At 45.3% G+C, this 23,550-nt stretch overlaps 1 protein-coding gene across 3 annotated transcripts in view; it reads left to right on the forward strand.

Moving 5' to 3' along the window:
* Positions 1 to 23,550, forward strand: part of KIAA0319L (KIAA0319 like) — an 82,265-nt gene that overhangs the window by 21,758 nt on the left and 36,957 nt on the right. For all 3 annotated transcript variants that reach the window (XM_044424652.1, XM_044424653.1, XM_044424654.1), the window contains exons 3-6: positions 5,775 to 6,484; positions 18,986 to 19,259; positions 21,312 to 21,413; positions 22,365 to 22,462. In XM_044424652.1, the coding sequence (XP_044280587.1) occupies positions 5,775 to 6,484; positions 18,986 to 19,259; positions 21,312 to 21,413; positions 22,365 to 22,462 (1,184 nt within the window). The remainder of the gene's footprint in view (positions 1 to 5,774; positions 6,485 to 18,985; positions 19,260 to 21,311; positions 21,414 to 22,364; positions 22,463 to 23,550) is intronic.

Here is a 23,550-nt window from a genome sequence, read left to right on the forward strand (position 1 = left end):
AAAAAAAAAAAAAAAAAAAAAAAAAAAAAAAGGCAGAAAATCCTTGACTGCAACAACTGAACAAAGGATGTATATTCCAGACTAACCAGCTAATGATATTTGAGAAAGAATGACTATCTGACCCATGTGGCCATTGTTGGGCAAGAAAACACATATAATAATGTGGTTATAATATATCTGAATGACTTTTAACAGATGTGAAATTTCCCCAGTACCCACAGGAGAACAACAAAGGCGACATATGGAAAGCTGGAGGTGTTTTTTTCCCCTGCTCGGACCTGGGTTTCATTACAGACAACATGATTACGCTAGGGTGAGAAGAACTAGAGTAATGCAGAATTGGTATACCAAAATGGCATATGTTACATTCGCCATACAGCCTAGTGAAAATTGTTAGAGTAGGAAGGTTGTATAACAGGAGTATCAAAGAATGAGACTCAGAGAAGGGGAAGGCAAACAATTGACAGTTGGAAGGGCAGGCTCAGCTCCGTGGCCACTGAATTTGAAAATGTCAAGCCTCTCAAAAGAGTGCAATAGAAATGATTCAGTTAGAGAGAAATATCCTATTTTTATGAAAAGCAAACCTGTATGACTTGGAAAAAAAAGAAAAAAAAGTAAACTGGATTTCCTAAAGGTGCAATAACCAGCTCCTTAGTTACTATGATAGCGTTTTATGTTCTTACACCCTCTCCCTGTTGTTTGTTTGTTTAAAAAACTAGATAATCTGTTTCTTAATGTCTCAGTAGCACTAATAACCTCCACCCAGGAACCTGCTCTAAGGGTGTTCTAAAGACCTGACCCAGTTTGTGAATTAATCTGCTGGAGGCATGCAATTCCAGCCCAGAGGCAGCTATCTTAGTAGGTTGCTTTCCTTTAATCCTTGGGACACAGAACAGAAGGATCTAATCCGGCTCTCTTCAGCTGGTGCTGCCCAGGGGTGTTGCATCGCGGCTCCCGTCGTCTGAAGGCACAAGCGCAGCAGGGTGCTGTTGCGCTCACATCCTGCCTGCGTGTTTTGCACAGCCACCTGGTTGGCTGCTGTTAAAGCAAGAAGTTCAACAAAACAGACCTTTGGTTGGATCCAGCATGGCTCTTGTTATGCTAGGTGTCCAGCCAACCAGGCATGCTAGGTGGGAGAGATGGGAGTTGTAGTCCAACATACCTAGAAGGCTCTCGTAGCAGGAGGCTAATTGGAATCACAGCTGCTGTTAACTCTATTAACATGAAGTACATGACAAGGCAATTGTGAGGGCTGTTCCCACACTGGTTTTCCTTTTAAACTTCCAAGATTGAGTCTTGGTTTTCTCGGACAATAGGTAGAATACATAGTTGTACACTACCAATTATAAAATTGATGCGAAAGTCAGCCTTATCACAAGAATAGTATACCTTTCTCCATTTTTTCCCTCTCTGCTTTTTAAAATTCCATCTAAAATGTTGCTGTGGGCAATTGCTTGGAGGTGTTAAGAAAAGCAGAGCAGTGGTAATGTCCTGAAATGACCCCTTGAGGGTAACCTTGGAGAATCTTTGCTCTACAGCTTCTAGTGTTTGTCTCAGTGTTGCCTTGGTGAACTTGGCCAGAATCCTCTGGGCTGCCCACAGGCAGTACAAAATGGAAGGAGAGATCCCTGCTTATCAGAAATTAGAAGTATATTGCTTCTTAACATGGAGAATTAATTTGTAATTATATTCTAAGCAACATTATTTAACTAATAGTCCATTCCTTTTCATGTTGTACCCTCTTTAAATCTTATCTAGTGATCATTGCCCCATCGCATAAAAAGTCCTATATAGGTTTGATACAAAAAATAGGTTGCACTGTGGTCAAGAATGACTGAATGAAATGTTGCATCACTTTGTAGAACCCATATTGATTCTTGCTCAGCGTGTCCTGTTCTGTCACGAGAACAATTACAAGTCTAAAAAATTATTCCTAACTCTGTATGATGTGCTGTATATGTTTCCTTGATCCAAAGCGCTGTATAGAACATGGACACCAGAATATTTCGGCTTCAGCTGGGGTGAATATTTCAGAGGTTGGGGTGAACCTCTGAAATGGTATTTCATCAGCTCTGGAATTGCCTCCGCAAATAGAAAGAAATGCTTTGTGCGCTCACAAGATCTATTTGCATCTGTGAGTCTAGGTCACATTAGCTTTGGTTTTGAAGAGCAAGTAGCTCAGATTCTTCAAGAATACTTCCATTTTCTTTAAAACAAACAAACCTCAAACAGTATTAAAACATCTTGATTGCACGTGTGTGTTAAGCTAAAAGTTTAGAGTCTCAGCCAATAACCTACTCACCCTTATTTTATGTACTTTAATAATTGCCCTTAGGCAGGACTGTGAATTTCAGGCTCCTCAGATCAAAACAGATGGTAGTGTTACAAGCATGTCATTACTAGTGGTGTCAGGTTGTAGTTCTGTATGATTTCCATTCAGAGACCTCTCTGTCAAAGTTAGCCATTAAGGAGTGCTCTAGGCTGAAACTTGATAGGCAAGTTTTTCAGCACAGGTGCCTTGTTAGCCATTTTTTCCACCTGGCCAAAAAATCAGAGGTTTGGTCTGAAGGGGTGGGAAAATTTTGTGATAATCTTTGTGGATAATGTGGATAATGTTTGTATTACAAATAGTCACTTCCTGTCATACATTCTTGTGGGAAATCTTTGTCTGACTTGAGAGCTGTGAAAACACAGACACACAACATATGTCCACAGTGGCTACAGTCATTTGCTTTGCCAGGTAGCTGGGAATATGTACGCCATATCCAGCTCCTTCTAAAAGTAATGGCCAAGAACCTACAATCAGAGCAAAGTTGGACACAGCAAGGGAGAAGGAATGGAAAAACAAGGCAGGCTTATGGAAAGAAGGTATCAAAGAGTTTCTACTCTGACCAGAGTCAGAGGCCAAGCCTTATTCTGAAAACTTTTATAGTGGATCAGCTGTTACAACATGAGTTGCTCTGGCCTGCTGATTATCAGTAATCTTCTCTTGTAGTCTGGTTTACCAAATCCTAGACCTTATTGAAGTACTGAAAGCAGTCAGATGACTGGGTCCAGGTGGCATCCATCCAAGAGTTTTTTTAAAACTCAAATGCAAAATTGTTGATCTTCTAATAAAAATATATACAACAGGTCCCTAAGATCAGCTTCTGAGCCACAGGACTGGGCACTAGCCAGTGTAACACCACTTTTTAAAAAGGGTCCAACAGGGAGCCAGGACATTAAAGACTGATTACTTTAACTGTTTTGGCAGATCAGTGGAAAGCATTATTAAGGATAGCATTGTCAAGCTTTTACATGAACAGGTTCTGCTGAAAAAGAATCATCATGATGTCTACCAAGATAAGTCTTGTCTGATTATTGTTTTAGAGCTTTTTCGGAGTGTCACTATATGTGTGAATAGGGGTTATCTCATAGGTACTGTTTTCTTGAACTTCCCAAATGCTTTTGTCAAAGTCCCTTTCAAGGAGCTTTTGACAAAGGCCCTTTCAAAGCAGATAATAGGAATAAATGCTTTGCCCTTGCAGTGGCAGATGTAAAGAGCATGATCCCATGGGGTTCTGTTTTGGGAAGGGCACTTTTCATCTTTTTCATAAATGATTTATGGTAGTTAAAACAAAAAGGGAATGTGAAGTGTTCCAAAAAGAGATCTATCAACAAAATACACATTAAAGTGGCCAGTGTGATTCAGCTTAAGCAGTTGTACATTGATACACAGTGAGGCAAAAAATTTGTGCTTCACATACACTAGGGGCTGAGCAGGTGGTAACTGACTGAGAAAAAGACCTCATCATTGTGATGGAAAGGAATCTGGTGGGTAGCTCAATGGAAATGTTAACCCAACATGCTACTGATATTGAAAAAAGGAAATTCCATCATGAAGATCTTTAGCAAAGGAATTGAAAATAAAATGATCAATGTTATAATGCCTTTACTTAAATTCATGGTGCAGCCCCACTTGGAAACTACTTGCAGTTCTTGTATTCATAGATGATACTCTGCAGATGGAAAAGCTGGGAAAAGGGCTAAGGAAATGTTCATGGGATTGAAAAAACTTCCTTTGAGGAAACTTATCAAATTTGTGCAGGAGGAGGCTCCTGCAAGTCCCTTGGACCGCAAGGCGATCAAACCAGTCAGTCCTAGAGGAGATCAACCCTGACTGCTCTTTAGAAGGTCAGATACTGAAGATGAAACTCAAATACTTTGGCCACCTACAGAGAAGGAAGTACTCCCTGAAGAAGAGCCTAATGCTGGGAACAATAGATGACAAAAGAAGAAGGGGACGGCAGAGGATGAGGTGGCTGGATGGAGTCACTGAAGCAGTTGGTGTGAGCTTGGGTGGACTCCGGGAGATGGTGGAGGACAGGACAGGGCCTGGAGGAATGTTGTCCATGGGGTTGCAATGGGTCAGACACGACTTTGCGACTAACAACAACAAGCTTAATAAAAGGCAAGCAAGGTGGCATAACAGAGGTGTAGAAAATGTGGTACGATGTGAGGATAGTGGAAAGAGAGGGTTTTCCTTCCTTCATAGAAGGAACCAAGGGTTAAGCTGACTGATGGAAGATTCAGAACAGATAAAAGTATTACTTAACACAGTATTCTTTTAAGACAGTGCATAGTTAAACTGTGGAATTTATTACCACGAGATGTAGGTACAGGTATACTCTAATTTGCTAGGATGAGTGGTACCAGAAAGCTTCTTCCAGTTGCTGTATACAACCTCCAGTTGATTCAATTGGAAGTTTTCAGGGTGACATGTAAACTTGGATTAATAAATTGTTTAAGGCCTAACAATCCAGAAGTTAATCCATTACTTGTGTTCACTGCTTAGTTAACTCAGCTGGTTTACTGATCCGGAAACAGAATGCCAGACCCAGCAGGCCGTTGATCTGCTCCAGTGTGGCTATTCTGCCAGTATTTCTTTGCTTGCATTTCTGTCCTGGGGTGAAATGATCTTTCTGTCTTTGGCAAGACAGTGTGCAAAAGAACATGAAACGGAGTATCAAACAGACTAGTTTTTTGTTGAAATCTCCAGGAAACCTTCAGCAAGAAATAGTATGGTATTTTCATCAATCCACGACTTTGAAAAATCATAATCAATTGGTTTTACTTGTCTTTTTAATCGGCAGAACATTCCACCTCATCTATGAATGGCCTTGACAAATTACCCTGTAGAAAAAGGAAGCAGGGACTGAATCATTTCACCTGCTGCTATTGGAGCTAGCTAACCTCTGGTGGCATGCTTAATTAACCTTGTATATTTAGCTGTTCTTTGACAGTCATTATAAGGGTGTTAATATGCCACCATTGTTGCACACTGTAGTCAAGAATTAAAAGGTCCACACGCCTCAGTAGCCTTGCAGTTATAATTAGGGTTGTACATGGGAGTGTATTTCCATGCCACTCTTTAGCCATGATAACTGTGCACAGAAGATGGTTTCTGCAGCAAATGGTGCAGTTTCAGCAGCAGAAATGGATGAGAATCTCTAGAACTGCTTCCTCGTTTCTTGCTGTGCCTCTTTGGTGGAATCAAGCTTGCACCGTTGCACGAACAGCCATACCGTTAGGCAAAGTGAGTTGGCAGATTTTGAGATACCTTTAACAGGCAGAAACTTGCCAGTTAGGTGATTATGCTGCTGCTGATCGTTTGTTTATTGGTGCAGAGGGGAAACCACACTGCTTTTTTGATTAGGCATCATAATTGCCTAGCGTAGCCGTATTTTGTTGGATTCTTCTTTAAAACTGATACTGTTTTACTTCTCTTTGGTCAGAGGCAAGCTGGAGCAGAAGCGTTTGCAGACCAGGGAGGCCTCTGCAAGGGCGTCCTTTGAGGTCACAAGATAGCATCCAACTCCAACGGCTGGATGGATTTCATTCTGTTCGTTCTTGTCAAGCTGCTTGCTGTCAGAGCCCTGCCTGTGATGCCTTTTGGCTCACAGGAAAGATGTGCATCCAGGTGAACTGTATGCAGTCTCACTGGTGTAAGACAGTCTTGACTCACACCACTCACAGCAAACACTCCTCCATCTTGGTGTTTGTTGCAAAGCCTGAACATCCAGTAGATTTCCTGCCTGCATCGGATGACAGAATTCCCCTTCCTAGGTGGTTGGATGGGAACAAGGAACATCAAAGTAAAGCAAGACTACGAAGATCCTTCCAAGAGCCTCCAGCACAGAGGGCACATGTAGTGCATGCCAGGGGAAGCCCACTAAGGAGGGACACAGGCTCCAGTAATGGAAGTGCATCAAGCCACCCAGTTCCATTAGAGCCATTGAATATTAAATCTCCTCCTAAGGATCCTGCAGAACCTCAGTCTTCCAAACAAGAAGCAAATGTTCCCAGAGATGGTGCTAATCCAGAAGAAGTCCCACTGCTCAACAGTGAAGATTCAAGAGCACCGAACCCCCAAAGCCCCCCATCTCTTCCTCTCCGCAATAATGTGAACAAACCAAGTGACCTTGCTGGGAGTAGCTCCCTGGGGGTAAGTACATTCCTGGAAAGCGAGCATTGTTCGTGCCAGTATTGATGAATGTTATACTGTGAAAAGTGCTTTGTAATCTTTTCTGTTTCCTTAGATTTATATCGTGCTCTGGGCAGCATAGTTGGTTTCCCAGCCCAGCCCAGCCCAGCCCAGCCCAGCCCAGCCCAGTTTTATCCTCACAACAGCCAGTGAGGTAGACTACGCCAAAAGATATTGGCAACTGGTGCCAAGTCACCCTGCATTCTTCTTCATGGTCTCTGTGCATCACACATATCTAGTTATTCATTCATCCATTCATTCATTCATTCATTCATGCATGCATGCATGCATGCATTTATATGTGTCCTCCTACTCCTAATAGAGTCTCTGGGTGGCTTACAATATTTAAAAATAATATACACATTAAAACAATAAAATAATTCAATTCAATAAAACATTAAATAGTTAATATGGCACCAACAATGAATAACACACTAAAACTACTGGAGGGGACAACCAAAATGGAGAATTAATATAAACATTAAACTAGCTGTTAACATTTTTATTGCTTAAAATGTCTAGAAAAGAGAAATGCTTTCTCTTGGCGCCAGAAAGTAATGTTGACACCTGGTGACTTTCTCTGGGAAGCTTATTTCACAAGTGAGAGGCAGCCACCGAGAAGGTCCTTCTCCTATTTGTCACTGCTCTAACCTCCTTGAGGGATGGCTCCTTTAGAAGGACATCCTGCCCAAATCGTAGTGGTCGAGCAGGTATATATGAGAAAAGGTGGTCCTTTAGGATTACTGTCCCCCCCCCCTGCACACACACCTCGCCCCGTCCCACCCATCTGGGCTCTGTGCCTGCATGGAGCCTGTTGCAGAGAAGAATTAACAGCTAAGAGCATTTTGGCAGGAACCTGTCCCCCATCCCAGCATCCATACAAAATGGAAGAGGTCCTGCCATTTCTTTCAGTTCTTTTTCAACCACCTTTGGTAGTGCTTTCCTATTATTGTTCCTCAGAGTATTTTTCCTACCTTTTCTGTTTTTTCCTTGATATTTCTGAGCATCTTTTTCTCACTTTTCTTTTTTTTAATTCCTCCTGAATTTCAATTTCCCATACATTTGTTGTTAGTCGAACTTGGCAGAGACAACCAGGTCACTTCCTAGGTGCTATAGAGGGAGGGATTTTCATGCAGAAGGTCCAGGAGGTGACGAGAGGAGGAAATATCCTTGACTTGTCTTGACCAGCAAAGAGGAGCTGATAGATGGGGTACAGATTACGGGAGCTCTGGATGTGAATGATCACTCCATCCTTTGCTTTGAGATCAGGGGAATGGGGATGAGTGGCAGGTCAGGTATTAGAAGCTGGGACTTTACAAGGGCCAGCTTTGGCCAGTTGAAGACCAAACTGGGAAAAGTCTCTGGGGACAGGGTACTGGAAGGCAAGGGAGTTGAAGAGGGGTGGGTAGCACTAAAAGGGGAGGTCTTGGAGGCACAAGCCTTGACGATACCTCTAGTTAGCAAGGTGGGGAGGTGACGGAAAGTGCCTCCATGGATGCGAAAGGAGGTGGTTAGAGGGATTAGACATATGGGGATCAGATGAAGCTGGGGATTTAGGGGCACAGACTAGAGTCACCCCCCTCGAAATTGAGGAGCTCCTCAGGGCACTGGACATTACCAAGGCGCCAGGCCCTGATGTACTCCTGAGGGTACTTAAGGAGTTGGCAGGGGAACTCTCACATCTGCTGGCCTCCATTTTGAGGCCTCGTGGAGAACAGGTGAGGTTCCAGAGCACTGGAGGGTGGTGTCAGTGGCCGCAATCTTTAAAAAGGGTATGGAAGTGGGCTGGGGATAACAAGATTACATTCAATGCAGATAAGTGCAAGGTCTTGCACTTGGTGCATAGGAATGGGCATCACAAGTACAGGTTATGGTACAAGTGGCTGGAGAGCAGCCCTTGTGAAAGGGATCTTGGGTGCTGGTCGACTGCAGGCTAAACATGAACCAGCAGTGTGACGCTGTGGCCAAGAGGGTGAACGCCACCCTTGGATGCATAGCCAGAAGTGTGGCTTCTAAATTGAGAGAGATATTAACTGCCACTCTGTATGACTCTGATGCACCCGCTGGAGTATTGTGTTCGATTCTGGGCCCCTCATTACAAGAGGGATATAGCAAGGTTGGAATCAGTGCAACAAAGGGCCACTAGGGTGGTGGCTGGTTTGCAAGGGAAGCTGTATGAAGAGAGACTGAGGGAGCTGCGTCTTTTCAGCCTTGAGAGGAGACTGTTAGCGACATACAGGTACATGAGGTGGTGCCACACAGATGTGGGACATGACCTTTTTTCCTCTGCAGTGGAGGGAAGGACGTGTTCCAATGGAGCAATGCTCAGGGAACCAAGATTCAGGATGGGTGCCAGGAAGTACTTCTTGACGGTTAGGTCCCCTAGGGTATGGAATGGGCTTCCCTGAGAGGTGGTTGAAGCCCCATTGGTGAGGGTGTTTAGTGATAGTCTGGACATGCCCATGCTGGGCATGTCATGAGTGGAGCCACGGGTCAGACTAGATGGCCCAGGAGACCCCTTATGACTCACTGTGTTTCTATGTTTCTATGCATTTTCTCTCCTCATAATTTTTACCTCCCTTATATCCTCTCCTCCCAAAGAAATCCTCTTTGTCTTGTCCTTTCCCTCTCTCTCTCTCTGACTCGTTCTGTCCTTTTTTTTTTCTCTGCTTGCCTTTCTTCCTTTTTTCCCATTGACATTGAAGGCTCCTTTCTGTAAATGTGTCCAAAAGATAGTGATGACTGGACCCAAGCCACCCAGGGGGTTTTGTAGCTGCATGGGGCTCAAACCTGGTTCCCATAAGCCCAACACACTATTACATATCCACCTTATTTCTATGACATCTGTGACAGAAGCAGATTATTCGAAATCCTGCATCACATAGGGAAGCCAAGCAAGAGAGAGAAAAATACCTGGCAGTGAACTAAAATGTTTTGCCCCCTGCCTTAACTGACAATACATTGGCTCTTCAGGAGCACAATGTTTCTGATACTGGGGTTTGCGTGATCTGTTTCCTTCTGACTCCCATGCATGGGGAATGAGGCTTTTATATGGGATCTCGCTGAGCCCCTCCCTCCAGCTTTCTCACACAGAGGCAGATTCATAGTGGAGCCCAAGGCCTTAATTTCCAAAAATATATCCCATGAAGAGGGTTCTGGGCTGGGCACAACTGGACAAAGGTGTGGGGATGCTGGTTGGCCCCATGAAGCTTTTGGCACTGCAGTGGCACCACAGAAACCTTGGCCACTTGGCTGACATGCAGCTCCCAGCCTTCCTTCTAACTTTAGAGCTAGAGAAGTGGCCCCAATCACTATACATTTGCTGGGATAATTCCTACTCGCCTCTGCAGGATCAAAGCTGGGAGCAGAGCTGGTTGCCAGCCACCAGAGCTCCATGCCACACTGGCCACAGCAAGTGCAGTGAGTTACACCTTCCCATTGGTTTGGCTTGGTGCTTCAAATCTGTGAGATGTTCAGCTGGTGTGCCAAGTGTACCTTTTTTACTCGGGCACCAAAATCTCATCCCCATATACACTGCGGAGAGCTTGGTCGTAGAACCATTTTCACTTAAAATACCTGCTTAGAATTTTTTTTGCTCAGTTTTGACTGTTACAAATTGTAGATTGTAACTCTGGAAAGGAAATCCCCACCCCACCCCGTATCTTTGTACAGATTTCATAATGTATCTATGCAGAGATATCTGTAGATAATTTGCAATCACACTGCAGCTGCAAGATGAAATCTGCCAGCCTTGTGGAACAGAATGTGGCCCAGAGCCAAAGGGCACTGTGAGGAAACACGTAGCTAACTTAGTTTGTGTGTGAAACATCTGCATGGCTTAACTTTGCCTTTGCTGACTCAGCTGTCCCTCAGCCCTTGACTTCTTAACAGTCACTTAGGAATGGCTGTTCAGTTTCTCTGTCCCAGTTTCCCTGTCTTTGCTGAAACCATAACCATCTGGTCTCTCACAAGATGCTGTCACTCTGGAAATGCTTCAGTGTGGCAGAGGCTGCACTGCACTCTTTCTGCTTAAATTGATTTCTTCCTGCCATCAGTGATAAACAGTAACATGTCCCTAGTGTTCCTGCTGGTTCCAACTTTGGAGTGTTACGTCCTTACCTATCAGGTGCTCTCCTACTTGCAGCCAAGCAAAGATTTGAAGTTACTTGATTGTGCTGTTGACCGCCATTCCAGGTCACTCTTCCAAGTTGCCCTTTGCAACTGCACTAATGGTGAACTTTGCATAATTTTGTCTTCAGAATTAGGGAATGCCTCAGTTTGCAGTAACTGAAGGTCACCAGAGGCAAAAAAAAAAAAAAAACCATTAAAAAGATGCTTTGTATTTGTTCTCTGCATGCACAATCCAGTTACGATAATATTTATTTTAAGTATGCTTCAAATTGGCATTTTGCTTCTCGTAGTAAATTAAAAGTAGAACTGTTAGCACAGTGTTGAGGTATATCCTGACCCCTAGAAACCTTCCTTTTCAAGGCTCCCACCAGCCTTGCACATGAGCCTTGTAATGCTATTTAGATCTATTTGGGTTGGGATGAGGAATTTTCAGGCATGGTAGGGAAGGAAAGCATTACCTTTCCCACCCCCATCTCCTGGCCTTCCTCTGCTGTGTTATAAAGTACTAGAGGGTCTTCATTCCAACCTGAGCATTTTATTATATAGTGTAGGGGGAGGAGAAAAATTCAGTTCTAGAAGATGGGAAAGGGAAGAGGTTACATGGTATTTTTTTTCCTTACAGTAGTCTGCATCAGTACTGTCTTGGCTGCCCACATCCAAAGCTGGATAGTGAGTTTAAGAGCATGGTTTGCTTTTCTGGTTGTTGTTCCTCTTCTACCAGAGGTTAGATTTCATCATAGTTAGACTACATTAGTTGCATTTTTGCCCATGCTGAGTGTACTCAGAAAATGTTACGGTTTTCCACTGACCATGTACAATATTTTCCATAGTGAAGCTCCTTGGCTTGGTCTCTGATCCATACTGATGCCTGCTGCCCAAGGCCTGGTGAAATCTAGAGGCAGTTTCTTTCCTGAAGGCTTCATAAGCCTGTTGATGAAATCCTCTACTCGAAGCAATGACTTTCCTAGGGGTTTGGTTATTTACCACCTTCCCAAAATTGGCATATTTGAAGTACGTGGTGCTACTCACTGGAGGGAACCCATAGGTCAACTTCCCTGCAGAATTATGCTTCTCTAGGATCTGATGGTACTTCGAAAGATATGAAGAAGAAAACATTATTAGCTGTTCTGTAGCTTTTGGCTAAGGCAAAGTACCACATACAAATGCATACCCTTAGTTTCTTCTTGGCACTATGCTGTCATTAAGTCTAATCTGCAAAGATGCTGCAGTGGGAAAGAAGGGCAGGCATTCCTCACTGATGATGCCACAGGCAGTAGCTTTTGGGAGCCTGTAACATTCATGTCACAATAGACTGCCTTCCCCAACCTGGCACACTACCGGTGTGTTGGATTGCAGCTCCTGTGATTCCTAGCCAGTTGTTCTGGCTGGGAATGATGGGAGTGAATTCCAACAAATCTGGCAGGCGCTGAGTTGGGGGAGGCTGCAATAGGGAAGAAATCACATATGTTGCCCCTAACCAAACTTTTGAGTTTTGGCAGGTGGGAAAATGCAGCTTTCCTGCAACAGTAGCACTTCCTGGTGGGAAGAGACATAGATACTGTTGCACACATAAAAATGGCTTGTAGCATTCCCCCAGAAGAGAAATCAGTGCATACGCAATAGAGCTCATAGGATTTTGTAAGTGTCAACTTGATCATCTGCAGTGTTGCTAGGTCCTTAAATGTAGTGCTGCATGTTCAAGCCGTACTGCAGTGCTGTACTAACCAAGAGAAGTGATACTAAAGTACAGTAGTGTCAGTTAAGATACCTGCAGTGTCACTACGGTTTGGTTACAGAAGCAACTCCTAGAAATCAAACCGTTGCAAGGAATCCCAAGGACAAGCCTGTCATTTGAGCGTTTATCTCGAGCTTGGAGATGTCAGGAATTGCGCACCAAGCCATCTGAAGGGCACCAGGTTGGGGAAGCCTGGTCCATGTAATCCAGGAATGGGCAACTCATGGCCCACAGACCACAGGCTGCCCACATCCCATTGTGCCCCTGAAATTTATTTATCTTTTAGTGGAAAAGGAAAAAGCTGTCCATAGCAGCTGTGGGGTACCAAGGGTTACAGTTACCTTGAAAATAGGCTATAATTATTTTGCTACTTGTAATCAGTTTTGGGGGGACTGCACAGTGCTTGGCAGAATGTGGTCCATGGCAGGGGAGGGGGGGCTGAAGGTTCATTTTCCTCAGTACTTTAAATCCAACTGTCTTTTTTGCAACTGGCCAAGTGAAACTCCCTATTTAATGTCCTCTGCCCTGTGTCCAGACTCAGATATTTACGTGCTGGACTCCCTCTTCCTGAATGTTGTAGCCTGATAACAAAAGTCATAAATTGCATGCCATGAGATTGACCTTTTAAAGTTTTTCCATTGACTCTACCACAAGAATGTATGCTGCAGGTTTTTTTCTTAAGAAAATCAAGTCCAGGCTGTAGATACTTCTGTGTGCTGCAATTTAAGTGCTCAGCCAATGCTGTGCGAAGGAGATCAACTCAAGGAAAACTCTATACAGATAAGCTCAGTTAAAGCGAGATGTCCGGTTCTTGCTGCCCTGGGCTACCCACGGGAATGGGGAGGGCATGGTGAAAGAATTTTCTGATGAAAGAAAGGAAATGGTTTTCATCTGCTTCCCTGGGTTGTTGACATTGGTCTGATCGAGTCTCTCACGACACTGAAACATGGGAGTACTTTATAAGTGACCTAACGGAAACCTTTCCCCACATTCTTCGTCGTGGCCTCTGTGCATCACACATATGGGTTGCTGCGCCTGTGCAGTGCCTTTGGCTGGAAGATTGCCAGCTAATGGTTTTTGGCAGGAAGCTTCTCTCCCCCTCCCCCCATGGCCTATAAAGAGTGGCGCGTCCGCCATTTTGTTCAGTCTTTGCGACCGCTGTTCCCTGTGCCTCGTGCCACTTTCGACTTTCGCTCTGACCGTTAGCCTTTTCTTCTCGATTGTTCCAGTTCTATTCTCCCGGTTTTTTCTCCTTATTCCCGTTAGTTCGCTATCCTACTCCGTATAGTTCTTGCAGTTTTCTCTTAACATTCTCTCTTTTTTCGATCTATCTATATACTTACCCTCTGCACTATCTCTCTCTTCTTCTTTTTCTGCGATGGCGCAGCGAGCAGCTTTCCGCAAATGCGCGGAGTGCAGGTCAAAAATGTCACCAACTGACCTGCATGACCTATGCCTCCTCTGTTTGGGTGAGGGGCATAGGAGCGATAAATGCGCTCATTGCCTGGCCTTCTCCAAGTAGGCCAGGAAGAATTGCGAAAACCGCCTCCAGAGACTGCTTTGGGATCGGGCCCTTATGCAGTCCGATCTGCTGCTCTCTGCTCCAAAGCCTGGCTCTGCTTCTGTGGCCCCACCTTCACGCCCTTCAGACGGAGGCGCGTCTGCTTTGGTGGCTGCCTCTGCTTCCCCCAAAAAGCATGAGAAGTGGAAGCATGCCGAACCCGAGAAGTTGGCAGGCCACAAGAAGGCCAGAAAGGAGAAAGTCTCCAAGCCTCCCAAGAAACTGAGGGACTCGGACCGTCCCCGTCACCGGGATTCGGATTTGACGGCCCCCTCGGTACCGGCGGCACTTATGGTACCGACTTCGCCCAACCTGGTTCTTCAGGAGGCTATGCAGGTTACCCCTCAAGAGTCCCCGCACCATGTGGCTGACCTCCCATCTGTGCCCATTCCAACTCTGCAAAGGGGCTCGATATCTGATGGGGAAATTCAGGACTCTCCCCCTAGGGCTCGGTCGCCTACACCCCTGCCTGCGGCTACTATGGAGGCAGATGTTGGGATGTCCCCGCCGGGGAGCCGGAGGAGCTGCTCCATAGAGCAATGTTCGGAGGGATGGCGTCGCCCCTACTACCATACCTGGGGTGATCCGCCCTCCATAGGATACTACCCTGCTCCTAGGGGGCGGTCCTCTCCACCATCCCATGACCGACCACGTCCATTGGACCTGAGATGGGCATCCCCACGATCCCTCCAGGATGGAAGCAGCCTCTCTTTTTCCCCAGCGGAGTCTTCGTCATCAGCCCCACCTTACTACGGTGCCGATTCTGATGATTCGGAGGTCGACTCAACCTCCCCAGATGTCGCCATGACATCCCAGGGTCCTGCGTCACTGGACGAATCCCACGTCTCCTTCGCGGAGCTGATGTCCAGACTTGTCCAGTCCCTCGATATCAACACCGTCCAGCATCTGGGACCGACAACGGACAAGTTCTATGATGTTGTCCGCGGGGAACAGTCGACATCGATCGTCCTGCCGCTCATAACCACCCTTCGGCAAGCGATGACGCAGCCTGGGACTTGCCCGCTCACCCTCAACCTATGTCCAGGAGGTACGAATCGAAGTACTGGGTTCGGGAGGAGGACATTCCCTTCCTCCTCCACCTCCTCAAGCCGAACTCGGTGGTCGTGGAATCCTCCCAGGGCAGAGAGGCAAGAGGGCACACGGCACCATGGGACAAGGAGGGCCGAAAGATCGACTCCCTGGCTAGGCAAGTCTACGCTGCTTCAGGCCTGGGGCTGCAGATCTCTAATTACGAGGCGACGTTGGCGAGGTACCAGTACTTCATTATGCAGCACCTCCACAATGTCACCTCGACCCTCCCGGACCACCAGGGTGACCTGGCTAAGGTCCTAATCAAGGAGGCTATGCAGGTCGCGGTGCAGCAATTGTCCACGGCCAGGCACCACGTGGACACAGACTCATGGGCCTTGGCCGGTGCCATTTCACTCCGGAGACACACCTGACTTAGAAACTGCAACTTTCCGGAGGAAACCAAGTGCTGAATAGAGGAAATGCCCTTTGACGGGTCCGGGCTTTTCCACTCCCGCACCGAGCACAAGCTAAAAAAGCTGCACAAATCCCAGATGACAGCACGCAGGATGGAGATACAGACCCAGACTAGACGTAAGTGGTCATGGAATCGCCCATCCTACAGGCAGTCTTACCAGCCAAGACAACAACCCCAGCACCGTCAGCAACAACAACAGCAGCGCCACCGTCCGCAGCCCCAACAACGCTACCAACCAGGCCGCCGCCGTTTTGATGATCGGAGGCAGCGTTGATGGGACTGGTGAACCATTCCTCAAAATCCTTCTATACCCACCCCCCTCTCATCTGGGGATCGGCTCCAAAGCCAACTCCCCATTTGTGAGTTCATTACATCTGATCGGTGGGTATTGTCCATCGTTCAGCACGGCTATCAGATAAAATTCGACATCGTTCCTCCATCGAGTCCAATCCGGTTTACATCATGTTCACTGGTATTGCTTGACGAAATACATCAACTTCTTCGTAAAGGAGCGATTCGTCAAGTATTCCCATCTGACGGACTCCACAGATTCTATTCAAGATACTTTACGGTCCCGAAGCGGAATGGTGGTCTACGTCCGATTTTGGACTTACATAACCTGAATCGATTTATTGTACCAAAAAAGTTTCGGATGACCACCCTTCAAAACATCTTGCTGTTGCTAAGAAAAGAGGATTGGTTCGCCTCATTGAACTTGAAGGACGCCTATTTCCACATTTCGATCCACCCGAGTTATAGGCGTTTCTTTTGTTTTGCTGTTGCACCCCATCTCTATGAGTTTACAGTTTTGCCCTTTGGACTGGCCACAGCTCCGAGGGTATTCACCAAATGTATGGCCCCTGTCTGTGCTTTCCTACCTCTCCCCATTCATGTCATCTATACATCAAATCCTTCAGTTCCTATTGGAACTGCACCATTCTGGACTAAAGCCGTCGTCTATTAAAGTATATATGGCAGCAATAGCCTACTACCGTGGCTTAGTCAACGGATCACCTCTCTTTTCTCAACCTATTCTCAAGAGATTTCTAAAGGGACTATATAATCCTAACCCATCAATCAAACCAGTGATGCCTACCTGGAGTCTTTCTGTTGTTCCCTTACGAAAGCCCCCTTTGAACCATTGGCGACAGTGGGTCTGCGCCTGGTTTCATGGAAGACAGCTTTCTCGTGGCTGTCACTTCAGCCCGAAGGGCCAGTGAACTTTGCGCTCTCCGCATAGGCCCTCCTTATTTGAACTTTCACAGGGAGAAGGTCGTTTTATGCCTCGACCCGTCTTTTCTGCCTAAAGTGACTACGCCTTTTCATACAGGGCAAGACATTGTGCTATCTGCCTTTTTTCCGTCACCGTTGACTCCACTAGAGAGATCTTTGCATTCACTTGATGTTCGGCGTTGCTTAGCATTTTACAGATCGAGGACGGAGTCTATTCGACGTTCAAATAAACTGTTCATTAAGTATTCCACTAGAGATCAGGGCGATCCAGTCACGCCACAGAGACTTTCCAAATGGATAGTCCACACTATAGTCTTATTTTATCAACTAGCTAAGCTCAATCTGCCTTCAGTTCCTCGAGGCCATTCCACTAGGGTCGTTGCAACCTCATCTGCCTTTGCATCTGGGGTCTCGCTTGATGATGTATGCCAAGCTGCTACTTGGGTGAACCCTTGCACCTTCGCCAGATACTACCATCTCGATGTTCGAGCTCGACGGGATCGCTCCTTTGGCAGAGCTGTTCTTTCGTCCGTTCTTCACTGAGGACACCTTCCCTCCTCCTTTATGGTAAGCTTGTTAATCTACCCATATGTGTGATGCACAGAGGCCATGACGAAGAAAAGCAGGTTGCTTACCTGTAACTGATGTTCTTCGAGTGGCCATCTGTGCAGTCACACAACCCACCCGCCGGCCCCGCTCGGTGTCGGTGAGTGGATACATCTATCAGTACCGATGATTCCTTTTTTTCATGGTACCGACCCCTTTTTTCCTTCTGAAATTTCAAAATTTTCCATGAGGGGGCGCGTGTTCGGTCGCAAAGACTGAACAAAATGGCGGACGCTCCGCTCTTTATAGGCCACGGAGGGAGGGGGAGCGGAGCTTCCCGCCAAAAACCGTTAGCTGGCAATCTTCCGGCCAAAGGCACTGCGCAGGTGCAGCACCCCATATGTGTGACCACACAGATGGCCACTCGAAGAACATCAGTTACAGGTAAGCAACCTGCTTTTCTTGACCATGTAGCAAGAAATCCTAGTTGCAGGAAGGATGTGCTTCTTTTGAACAGCAACTGAAGTCCACTTTTGCAATACCAGTACCAGCAGGATCCTACCATTCTTGCCATCCTTGTTATAAAAGGCAAAGTTCAGCGAGATATCTGGCTAATGTACCTCACTTTGCATAGGGGGACCCCCTGGAGTCATTCAGGCCTGTATCCTTTCCTCACATGCGATGGCACGGACATGGTTTCATGTTTTCTGGCCTGCCAGCAAGAATTGTTAGGCTGGAAGGTACCACATAAAGGCTTTCTATACTTTTGAAACCTTCCCCGGGGGATGCATGTGTAGTATTGTCTCCACTTATCAAAAAAGGAACCCTTCTCAGATTTTATCCCAGACTACATTTGGTGAAATCATGCTGGAAACTTTTTTGTAGCTGCCGCTGGTGTTTCTTTGGATTTGCACTTCAAATGTTGCAATTGTAATTATTGGTGTGACTGTTTTTTAAGTCTCTTGTAAATCACTTTGTGTTTGTGGGATACCCTGAAATGAGGGTTTTAAAATAGTTTAATAGTGCACTGCTACTGAGATGCCTCTAATCCTCAGAACTTGGGATAGTGTGGACATGTTAGGCAGGGAAGGGGAAGCACAGAAGCTAAGGTCACACTCAACCTTTCCCCACTCTGCTAGGCAGCTGAACAGCTGAGTGTGCCTGACTAACTCCTACATTTTGTAGCAGGAGGGAAGGTGACTGAGATGCCCCCAAGATGCTTTCTATCTGGCAGTACTAGTCCCCTCCCCCTCCAACCTCCCAGAATATTCACTAAACCCCCTCTCAGAGTTTGCACTTGCTGCCTCAAAGAAGCAGCCAGTGTGATTCTCCCATGCTGGCTGTGAAGGTGGGTGGGGAATCCAAGCACAGAGTCCTAGCTCTGTGCTAGAGCTGTTACTCCAAAGTGTCCTATGGCCTACTTGGCACATCTAGAAGCCATAGGATCTCTCTGACCTGGTCCAAGGTAAATACGATGCTAAATGCATCATTAGAAATTACATTGTTCCTTTTTTTCCAAGTTAATTACTGGTGATGGGAAAGCCTAGTGGGGGCAAAGTGATACATTCCAGGAATAGTTCTACCATCTGATGAAGTAATTTGTCCAGATTAAAATGCAGATGGGGTGAAATTCTAAGGGTTGCTCGTTGGGCAGCAGAACTGGATCAAGCTGTCAAATGTAAGAACTAAGGTCTATGTGCCATTTTAGATGTTGTGGTTAATGACTGCTCTTTCACATAAATACGCTAGGCTGCTGCAGGTGCTTCCACGGCAGAACCCTCTCTAGCCACCACGTCCCCCAGTCCTCTTGGGATCTCTGAGAAAGCCAAGCCATTCAACAGCACTTCCACCCAGTCCCTGTTGTTGGAGGAGAGCATTCCAACTTCGAGCATCCTTAAGGGGAAGGATATTGGGAAGGGTCAGAAGCTGATCCCGGTTCCAACTGGCAGTGCCATCAATGTTAGTGCTACTGCGGTCCCGACAAATCCTGCTGTGTTACCCAGCACTGCTGCCCCAACACCAGGTAAGAGCCCCAGTTGGCCAAGGAGGTGCCAGTAAACCCTTCTTTAATGCTGTTTGTGTTTCCACAACCAGCTCTTTAATCAGAATATTCTTTTGCCAAAAGAGTTTTGCAAGAGGTTTTTTTCTAGTGTTTCTTTAAAATAGCAAGCCTTCTCATCAGTCTTTAGAAGCTGATGATTCCAGTGCAGCACCTCTGGGGGCAGATCATTCTGGTGGCTATATTTCCTCAGCTGCTCCTTTGTGATTCATGTTCCTTCATTAAACAGAGTAAATAGATCATGATTGAATTCATTATTCAGCCTCAGTTGAGCAGTAGCTACTCTGTGTGCATCTGTGCATATGCACACCTACACACCCATGGGCTTCATCTTTTCCAGCCTTCAATATGAGATCTACTTTTTTTACCTTTAACTTCTCAGTTGACTACTTTCATTTTCCAGCTTCCTGTTGCTTCCCTGCTCAGGCTGCTGGGCTGGGAATCTTCCACACGAAATGCCTTCATTTGCCTGCTCAGAAGTAGCCCCTTCCAATCTCTCCCTCATGCATGTCTGTGCTGCGTGTGCCTCTCTCCCGTTGCCACAATTTACCTGATTTGTTCTCTGGCAGTCAGTAGAATTCTTTTTTGAATTAAGAAAAGTAAATGATGGCGACACCACTGATGCCATTCACTTGAAGTCATGTTAACTATGATAATGATAGTGAACCTTTTTTTATAGCACACATGTTCATACGCCTTAATAACAGCCCTGTAAAGTAGGCCAGCACTTCCTGTGCAGCTGAGAGAAGATCAGGCTGAGAAAATAGTACTCACTGAAAGCCCTCTAGTGACTGTTGGCTGAGGTGAGACTTGGTCTTCCAAGGCTATGGACTCTTACTTTTAGCCATTAGGCTACTCCTGGCCCTACAGTGTATTCTGTACTGCAGTGTGAGAGCCCAGGGGTAGAGATGTTCCAGGCAAAATCGCTGGCCTCTCCACATCAGGCTAGGAAAACTTCTGTTTCTAACCCTGGAGAGCCCCATTGCCCTCGGTGCCTTGGCAGTACCAATCCATGTGGATCAGTAGTCTGACTTTGTATAAGAAAACTGTGTTCATTTGTATTTTCTTCTGTGCTTCTTAAAATGAGTGTGTGCTTTCAGAGGTATTTTGCTCTTTTGTCATTTCTTCTTTATTTTGAAGCTAGAATGTCATCTCACTTTTGTTGCTATGGTTATTGCAAGGAGATCATAAAGGGCTCACCTGAGTAGCTACAATATTTCGCAGATTGTAATAAGGCTTAAAGATCAAATTCAGTGATACTGTCCCATGTGCAGAAGACACAACAAATACTAGCAGGCTTATGGCATCTGCATACCTGCTTGCAACTTCAAATGCATCTCAGTTTCCATCTGTTTGCAGAAGGCTAAGTTTACAGGGAATAAATGAAAGCCTTTGTCTTGTCCTGTTTGTAATAGAGACTCTAGATTGTCTCCTGAAACATAACTGATTGAACTCTTTTCAGAGCTGCTGGACCTGACTGATGGAAATGCCCCCCCCCCCCACACACACACACACATTACAAGGCACAGGAGCACATTTGATCTCCCAAACAGCAAAGCTTTTTTTAAAAAATCCCTGGGCAGTTCTATGTGTATATTCAGCTTGAGTTCAAGATCTGGTGTGGTGTTTGCATTTGAAGGATGTTACAGATGAATCGCCTGGAGGAATGTTCTCCATGGGGTCCTGATGGGTCTGCACGACTTTGCAACTAACAGCAACAGCAGATGAATCATTTGTAGCTTGTTATTTCCAGAAATTAGTATCTAGGCTGATTTGCCCAGTGCACTTTTTGAGAAACTGGATGTTTCCTTCTTGTGCCTCAGGCTCAGCACTCAGCTTGCTTCTCATCCGGGCCAGCCTGCTGCTCGTACATGTGAACCTAAAACATGGTTCATGTTGTGGCCAAACTGGGCTGATAGCACTCACACAAGTATTTAGGTACAGGTGTGGAGAATAGAAGATTTGAATTGTTCCCAACATTGCCCAGCCTTTTCATTTTAATTTTCTCTTCCAAAGTTATTAAGAAGCTTGCAGTTTCTGCTGGAGACAGCGTCCAGGTAACTCTACCAAAGAATGAAGTGGAGCTGAATGCGTATGTCTTGCCTCCACCACCTAAAGGTAGGGTCCAGGGCTATGCCACACAGTATGCCTTAGCAGACCTGGGTTTGCCATCTTGTGACTGTCTCTTAGATAGCTGTGTGTCAGCTTAATATAAGTTTAAGGCAGATGATAAAGCTGGGAATTCTTGGTAAATTCTGCTTTAGCAATGATGGCCTGTTCATATAACCATGGCAGCTGGAGGAAAATACATTCTGGACTGACTTCCAGCTGCTCCAGCCAGTAGTGTGCTCAGTGCTGTCACTCATTGAATTGTGGTTTGAACACCATTTGGCATGTCACAAAAATATGAGCATCTAAAAAGATTTGTTCCTGGGCTAAGATGATTGTTTGCATAAGAATAAAATTGACCCACATAAATCTTAATACTTTGAATACTATAAATACTGCTGGTAAAGCAATATTTTTCTTATGGTAACTTCATTTTACTTAAAAATAAATTCCACTGCTAATAGAAAATATAAATGATTGGTATCGATCAGAATTTCTATTTTACTGCATGTGCATCAGTGAAAGTATGCCACGTCCATCAATAGAAGTTTTACCAATTTATTTTGGCAAAAAAAGTGGGCGGATGGGTGGGGGGGAATCTTTGGAACTATTGCTTTCCTCTTTTAATATTGATGTAGTTTGTTTCTGAGAAGGTGCTTAATTTACTTTTTCAGTCTGCAATGATACAGAATGGACATTTTTTCTCAATTTAGCACAACATATTCTGGCCAAATACATAGTATAAACAATGTAATGTTTTTATTCAAATCTAAGCTTATAGGAATTATCTTTTCAGTTGCGTCTGTTTCATGCTTTGGCCAACATTCAGGTCCATCACGTAATGTAACACAACTTAGGTCCTAAAGTAGCATTGCTATGACATTTTAAAAGAAAGGGTTAAGCTTGTGAGCGGCTTCATTATTTCCTTCCAGTTTACTTTGCTGATGTTCTTTCATTTAGGAACTAGCTACTCGTATGACTGGAGGCTGATCACACACCCTACTGACTACAGTGGAGAAATGGAAGGCCAGCACTCACGGATTCTCAAGTTATCCAAGGTGAATTTCTGGCTACCTAGTAACTTAGATGCAGAACCTTCAGGGAGGGAGAGGCTGTCCAAGGTTTGGTTTAAAAGACAGAAATATATCAGGAAGGAAACTTGTATGATGCTGCCTTGCACTTCTGGACTAGTGGCCTATCTAACCCAATGTTGGCTACTTTCATTGGCAACAGCCCTCTAAAATCACAGAAAAAGACTTTTCCTACTCTTGCTGCTTGGGATCCTTCTAAGCAGAGAAGGATCGCTGCTTCGAGGACTGAACCTCTGTGTGTGAAGCAGAATTCTACCAGCTATGCCCCTCTAGACAACAATAATATCTACTGTTGAGTGGCCCCTCCACTCAAAAGAGGAGAAGAATGGGAACGGGGCAAAATCTGAATGCTCCACTTACAAGTAGTGTTTAGATTCTTTAATGGTGTCAACTATTCAATATAGATGAATGGTCTTTCTATCAGTGGGATCAACTGTTTACATGGGCATTCAGTATAGTAAGGAAGATATAATAGGTGCTTCAGCCAACCCGTTTGACAGCAGACCAGGACAAGAAAGTTTTTGCACACAAGAAAGCTCAGGGAATGAGGTTGCTTTCAGGCTTAAATTAGGCTACAAGGGAAACCTGATCGTTGGGTGAAATTCACTGTTGTCTAGTTCCAAATGGCATCTGAAAGGTTTTCCTCCCTTCCCTTCCTGGGGATACAGCACATCTGATTGGTGGGCTGATCTTGGAGGGGGCATGCGCCACACCATTTGTAGTTTTTCTCCAGTGCTGCTCAGTTCGTTTGTTTCCCTTTCTACCGGCAAAGCTGCTTCCTCTGTGCAACCCCTTTTGTACCCCTCTCCCAGCACTCTCCATCTCTTAGAACTAGCTGACCCCAGCCTCCACCTCTCACTTTGACAATGCCGTTTTCGAAATACCATCCAGTGCACAATCTCTAGTGCCACTTCAGGATAAGAACATGGAAGGTTTGCTTCGCAAATTGATTTAACTGACTGGATGGGAGAAGGCAAACGTCAATTCTAAACAAGTTTTTTATTTTCCTCCATTCCCCAGCCCCAATTAGAGCTGGCCTCTCTCTCTCTTGTTGC

The sequence above is a fragment of the Varanus komodoensis genome, unplaced genomic scaffold, assembly GCF_004798865.1.
Source record: "Varanus komodoensis strain SLA01 unplaced genomic scaffold, ASM479886v1 scaffold15, whole genome shotgun sequence".
Taxonomy (NCBI): domain Eukaryota; kingdom Metazoa; phylum Chordata; class Lepidosauria; order Squamata; family Varanidae; genus Varanus; species Varanus komodoensis.